At 34.9% G+C, this 7,170-nt stretch overlaps 1 protein-coding gene and 1 long non-coding RNA gene across 2 annotated transcripts; one reads left to right on the top strand and one right to left on the bottom strand.

Moving 5' to 3' along the window:
• Window positions 1–1,405: 1,405 nt before the first annotated feature.
• LOC113238102 lies at window positions 1,406–3,912 on the top strand. The gene is made up of 3 exons (XR_003311081.1): window positions 1,406–1,899; window positions 1,996–2,136; window positions 2,236–3,912. It is a non-coding gene; the product is annotated as an uncharacterized LOC113238102 (long non-coding RNA).
• A 1,697-nt stretch (window positions 3,913–5,609) lies between these two features.
• On the bottom strand, window positions 5,610–6,563 carry LOC113238103. The gene has a single exon (XM_026474823.1). It carries the CDS (start codon window positions 6,561–6,563, stop codon window positions 5,610–5,612), a length of 954 nt encoding a protein of 317 aa, XP_026330608.1.
• Between the last annotated feature and the right edge of the window lie 607 nt (window positions 6,564–7,170).

Genomic DNA, 7,170 nt, shown 5'->3' with positions numbered 1-7,170 from the left:
TTACCTTCCACGGGTAAGTTCGCTTTTATTGGTTTAGATTGTCACAAATAAAAATAAAATAAATATATTTTAAACATCAATGTTGCCAGTAAATCAATTTTCATTTGCCCATAATATTGGGAGTTGACCTTTTTGAAGTTACTAATTCAAGCTTATTCGTTGTAACTTTTCAACGTAAAGTGTAACTGTAATACTATTAACACGTAATGCTATTAAAAAGATATTTTGTTTGTTTCCCAGAGTACTTAAAGATCGAACGCGCAGGGCGGAGTGAATAAAATTTATACGGCTTTTACGAAAAGACACTCTGAGTAACAAAACACAAGGCAATTGTACAACAAGCTAATGATGCACAGTGGCATTTAGTAACTTGTAATAAACTATAATTAAATATTTGTGTATCAAGTAATGTGTAATATCTACCCTTTTACAATTTTTAAATTGTTTCCGTTAAATAGAAACAGAAAATAGAAACAGAAACTTTGTCGGAAGACAGTATCTTTGTCATCTTTATCAAATAAATAAAAAATACTAGAAAAGCAATGAATTCCCTAGATTAGAAAGTCATCTCTTCATATTTACAATTTATTTGAATGAACTATGAATTCCAAGCGTAGACCCTTAAGATCGTACATTTTCATGTATATTTCACTCATTCGTTCATTCCATTTCTGATCTATCTCCTCTGTCTCTTTCCGCCAGTAAGGCTACACGAAATTAGGGAAAATTATTTCTAAACCAGTAACACTGGTCGTATCCCTTAATGCACTATGACTTTGACTTTAGAAAAAACTAGACAAATATATTTTTCTTTGAAATTTCAATCAGTTTCACAGCTAGTCTTTAAATTTGCAAAGTGGTCCCACATTTTAGAGAACTGTTTATAGGACATTGCGTCTCTAGTATTATTTATGCTCACTGTTTGAATGTAATTAGATTACATGATAATGCAATTCCATGGTTACATTTATTGGTAAATAACTTTATATTTATTTTTGGTTGCAAATGGCTCATTACTTGCCCAGTAATAATAGCCTAGTATTAATCATACTTTGATTACAGTAAGCCGTATAAATTTTCAAACATAAAAAACAAACAGTTTCAACAATCAAGCCATACATTTGCATCTCGATATTGACTTATCTTTATTTATGGTACAACACTAAATCCGCCATTTGTTTGTGTTGAGGTAGGTACGTTCATTTACGTCATAAAATATTTTCATTAACCACTTACTTAAGTTCGTTTTAAACAAACACATAGTCGAATCTAATATTTTAATCTCGAGAAGTCCACACGTTAGTCGCTGTCAGTTTTGTTTTAAGGAACTGAAAATGCCTAGTAATAAGCCATTTTAATCAAAATGGAATATTTTTTTTTTTTTTTTTTTTAATTTATTGAGGAACAAACAGTTTTACATATTTAAAAATATACATACTTAAAATTAACATATTACTAAACCTACAGTTCCCTAAATATGCATATAAAACAAAAAAGTATACGGTATACTGACACTTATAAACGTAAGTTTTATAAACGTTAAAAAAAACAAAGTAAAATGAACGCAACACCACCCGTATCCCTCAAACTATGCAACGAACGCACATTTTCTAAGTTTGCTGGATGACAGGCACCGGTTGGTTACGTTCGGGAGCGAGCGGTCGTGTTACGCAACGAGATAAGTACTAAAATGCTATAGTGTAAATTAACATAAGTCGGAATCTAAATGATCCGGAGACCTAAAAAAGAAACAATTGTTCAATACAGGTCGCAGTGTTTGTATAATGCGATGTGTTTACTTTTTGATAAATACTTATTATTAGTATTTATATGACGGCTTGCGAGAACCCCGGATTTTGCAATGTAAACTCCACGCACCAAACGTGGTGTATACTGTAGGTAAGCATGACAGCAAATGTTACTTATTACCTTATATTAACTAATAAATTATTATGAATGAAAATAAAATCTTAATATTAATAAATTGCATTTCAGATAATAACATCTATAATTATAATTGTATGAATCAAGGACAGTGATGATGATGATATGATCGTCATCTATAGCAAGATATTAAATTCTTCATCATAAAAAAAAATAAATATGAATGGATGGCGTGAAGGCCAGAAACTTTAGGTATGAATAGAACGTGTTTCGATAACCTATTATTACGGGAAAAATGCTTATTTTGTGGTAATGTTGTGAAATATTAATTATTAATTTCGTTCCTTACAGGTCTCCTGACTCCATTTAATGACGTAACAAAACTCAGGACACAACAACGGCGCACTCGCTGCTATGAGGACTTATATTACTAATATAATAAGTACACGAATAATAGAAAGTAGCAAACAACCAGTTAAGCAATACAAAAGAATAATCAAAAATTACAAAAAAACAATTACCTACACTATTTTAGTCAACATTAGCACATATAAGGTCAGTGATGTGGTTTTTAAATTTTATTAACGATATATTAAATAATTCTATACTACCTAATTGTCTATTATATGAGGCACATGCTCTCTTTATAAAACTATTACTGCCATAGCCAGTTTTACTTGATTTTATGGCGAAAAGATATTTTTTACGGCTTGTTCTTTCCTGTTTACGCGGTACTCGAAAATAAATTTGTTCCAATAGAACAGGGGCGTCAACCATATTATGCAATATTTTAAACAAATACGTGATATCAGTGATATCGCGACGTTGTCTCAAGGTGCTTATTTTATGAAATACAAGGGAAGATTCATAATCTATGTGTTGATTACCGGTTCTATAATCTAAGGACTTTACAAACTTTCTTTGTAACTTTTCAATTTTATCTTGATGGACCCGTTGGTGAGGATTCCAAACCGGACTTGCGAATTCAAGTCTACTTCGCACGTAACTGTTAAATAACAGTTTATAAGTAGAAGCATTTTTAAAAGGTTTTCCCACACGCAATATGAAACCTAAAAATTTGTAAGAATTTGCGACTATCTTATCTACATGGGGAATGAATGAAAGTTTGGAATCCATTACCACACCCAAGTCCCTAATTTCACTAACGCGATCCAGATCGTGGCCACAAATTTTATATGGGTATACTATTGGATTTTTTGATCTTGTAAAAGAAATTACGAAACATTTATTTAAATTCAAAAATAAATTGCTACTATTACAAAACTCAACAAAATCATTTAGATCACTTTGTAGTAACGCAGAATCATTCATGTCTTTAATAATTTTGTATATCTTTGTATCATCTGCGTATAGTAACACATTTGAGTGATTAATGGATTTTGTCAAGTCGTTAACGTAAATAATAAATAATAACGGTCCTAAATGAGATCCTTGGGGTACCCCAGAGGGAATATTTTTATATGCAGAACGGTAACCACACAGTACAACAGCTTGACTACGGTTCCCTATGTATGAACGTATCCAACGAAACAAGTCACCATGGATTCCGAGTTGCCAGAGCTTGAAAAGTAGTGTATCATGACAAATTTTGTCAAACGCTTTTGCAAAATCTGTGTATATAGCATCGACTTGAGTATTTTCATCCATTGCTGACAATATAAGCTCTGTAAATGTTATCAAATTGCTTTCGACACCACGTTTCTTACAAAAACCGTGCTGGTTCGGGACAATGACGCGCTGTACAACCTCAAATAGTTGATCAGTAACAATCTTTTCTTGTATCTTTGCAAACTGACATAATTTGGAAATAGGCCGATAATTTGTGACTTCCTCGCATGCCTTACCTTTAGGAATAGGTGTTATCCAAGCACACTTCCAAACTTGTGGTACGTAACCATTGTCAAAAGACAATCTGAAAATATAAGTTAGTGGAAAACTTAAAGTATCCGCACACCTGCGAATAAACAGAGGATGTATGCCATCCGGCCCAGCACCCTTAATAACGTCAAGATTTTTTCAAATATTTATTTACTAATTCAGGGTTAATCTCCACCGAACCAATATCTAAAACACAATTCAAAGGAATAGCCCTCCGATTAGGTAGTGATTGACTAGTGTTATTTACAAATACTGAATGGAAGTGTTCATTAAAGAAGTCACAAATCTGTTTTCCGTCACTACTGCTTTTCCCATTATAAAACATCGTCCGCGGTAGCCCGCTGGTAGCCTTAATAGCTTTAACGTAGGTCCAAAAGTACTTGGAATTTGTTTGAATTTTGTTTTCAGTGTATTGTATGTATTTATTATAGCATTCAGTTTCCATTCGCTTACCTCTTCTTCTCAAAATATTGAAACACTGATAGTCCAAGGGATTTCCATATAATTTCCATAGTTTGTGATATTTCTTTTTTTCATTCAAGACTTTCCTTAGGGGCTTAGTATGCCATACAGGGCAGGATTCCGAGGATCTGATAATTTTTCGAGGAACAAATTTCGCAATAACATTTCTTAAGATTTCATAAAATTTTGATACACATTCATCTAAGTTTAAAGTTTCAAATAATTTAAGCCAGTTTATATTTTTCAGTTCATTGTTAAGGCAGTCGAAATCTGCTGCATGAAAATTATAACTGTAGGTAGGAAATGAATTCAAAGTTTTAAAATTATCAATATTCAAACAAATTTCAATTGACTTATGGTGGGCATCTTCCTGGGTTAAGGGTTGAGAGCAACTCATGACTTTACAAGTAATATTACTCATCACTAGGTCCAAGATTCGATTATTGACATTATACGCACCATTAAACTGTTGCAAATTAGTGAACGCTAAAAAATCTCTCAATGCTTTTACAGCAAAGTCTCCACCTTTTTGCAACAATTTACTGAAGGTAGGAGTCCCCTGCCACACCGCTTCAGAAACATTAAAATCGCCTACAATCAAAAATATGTCATTTGGTCGATCATTAAATATATCACTCGCACAATTAAAAAAACCTTCCAGCGCGTCACGGTACCCCGGCCCGTGCGGTATATAAATGCAGGCGATATTTAGGTATTTATTATCTATATTTAAAGGTATAGATAACCAAACGCAGTCGGAAGCGGCGCGCGGTGGGGTAGGCCAGTTACGACGCAACGGCATCAATTTAGTGCGCACTGCCACCATCACTCCGCCGCCACGCGTCGCACCGCTCTCCTCATGCGAGCGGTCACAGCGAAACACTACATACCTGCTATCAAAATATTCTCTGTCATAGAAATCGGGTGTCAACCAGCTTTCGGTCACACATATGAAATCGTAGTCAGTCGCAGCTATTTGGGATAGAAAATTATGAGATTTCGTACGTAAGCCCCTTACATTCTGATAGTAACCTAACAGAAGTTTAGCTTCCGGATACATTGCGATTAATTATTATAAACACATATTTATTTTTCGCCATTTGATTATGACATATAATATAGTAATTAGGATTGATTAAATTAAAATATGGGATGTTATTAAGTATAATTGAATATAAATATTTTGGCGGACGAGAGCTTTGCATACGAATAGACAAAATAGTTCTAACCACATCACTGAACAAAAAATCACAAATACAGTATAAACACATCACAGCAAAGTAACTCATGAATTTATCAGCCACGGTAGAAAACCTAAAATGCGGCTGTTTAACTCTTAAGTATATAAAATTATAGATTAAGAGTCACTTTAACTTTGATATGTCGACATCGTTCTTAATAACAATGACCTTTGATCTTTCGTTTTTACGTATCAATATTTTACAATCTCTAACCCATAAATAAGAATAGCCTAAATCAGTTTTGATCTGTCTGGCACGTTTTAATAATTGTTTATTTTGAGGGGTGAGATGATCAGATACATACAGATTTAGCGAGGGACCCGAGAGACCAACATCAGCAGTAGTTAGGCCACGTCGCGAGCGCACCGCTGCGAGAAATGCATCCTTACACAGCCGTCGAGTAAATTTTACAATAATGGCCGGCGGACGCGGATTGCTTGTTTCCCCAGACACACCCGCCTCGAACCTTCGCACACGCGTGACACCATCGATGTCACGGTCGTCCAGTGAGTGCCCAATCTTAATTGAAATGGCCCGTAATATACCCATGAGGTTTTCACCAGCAGTAGTAGGTATCCCGGATATTTCGATATTGTTCATCCTACCTAATTGATCCCGCTGCTGTAACTCGTTTTCCAGAACCGATATTGAACTTTTAGCAGAATCTAAGTCTTGTTTTAGCCTAGGAATCAGAGCAGTCTTGTTTTCGGTGGCTGTTAATCTGTCTTCAATGTTACTAAAGCGCGATTCCATTTCGGCAAATTTTTTGTTTAATTCTTGTATACTGTTAGTTACCTTTTGGATATCACACCTCATGCCGACAAAATCGCTTCTAAATGCTCGTAGTTCTTGTAAGACGTCAGAAATATTTGCATCTGTAATATTCAATGAACCCGTTACTCCATCTACAGCGCTATTAGAGGCACTGTTGGAAGTCAGATTGTCATCGGTCTTGGCCGGGCGCTGCTCGAATTGCCTACGGGTTGGTGTTTCGTCGCCTTTGACACATCTTACTCCCATAGTACAGGTAGGGCATATCCAGTTATGTTTAATGGCGGTATAGGTGTTCACCGTCATGTTTAAACACTTATAGTGATGGTTGCCTTTACAGGTAGCACAGGTTAATACCTCACCTCTGTTTATCCTACCGTTACAAGCCAAGCAATTCATTGTAATAATAAAATAAGAATAAATATATTTATATGTAATTTGTGATTGCCGAAATGTCTTATTTTACTCCTTCTCTAATATAAGCCTCTGAGCGGTTGAGCGCTGTACGTGACGCGTCTGCGTTATATGCTCTTTGTCGGTTGACGTAGCGAACGGAGTGACCACACAAAGCAAGGGCTCGCACGCAATTATCGCACTTAGGCTACACGCACAGAAGCAGCGGAACGGCGAATTTCACTTGTGGAGCGCGAGCACACAAATCGTTCGCGGGTAGTTTAGGCAACACGACCTCTTGCACTTTTTGTTCAAATCTATAAAAATACACTCGTTAATGCACTAAAAACTGATTATTTAATGATTTGAATAGTTAAAATCAATTAATTTACAAATTGAATAAAAAAACTTGCAATATTTACACAACAAAATAATAATTTTCGAGGAGCACTTAAAAAGACTACTGTGTCAGAATACCGTAGCGGCAAAAGTTGAATATGAAGTTATTTACCAATAAATG

Source organism: Hyposmocoma kahamanoa, unplaced genomic scaffold (assembly GCF_003589595.1).
Source record: "Hyposmocoma kahamanoa isolate Upper Pololo Valley unplaced genomic scaffold, ASM358959v1 94926, whole genome shotgun sequence".
In the NCBI taxonomy this organism is placed as follows: domain Eukaryota; kingdom Metazoa; phylum Arthropoda; class Insecta; order Lepidoptera; family Cosmopterigidae; genus Hyposmocoma; species Hyposmocoma kahamanoa.
The sequence above is the reverse complement of the archived record's forward strand: the minus strand, read 5'-3'. Positions and strand labels throughout refer to the sequence as shown.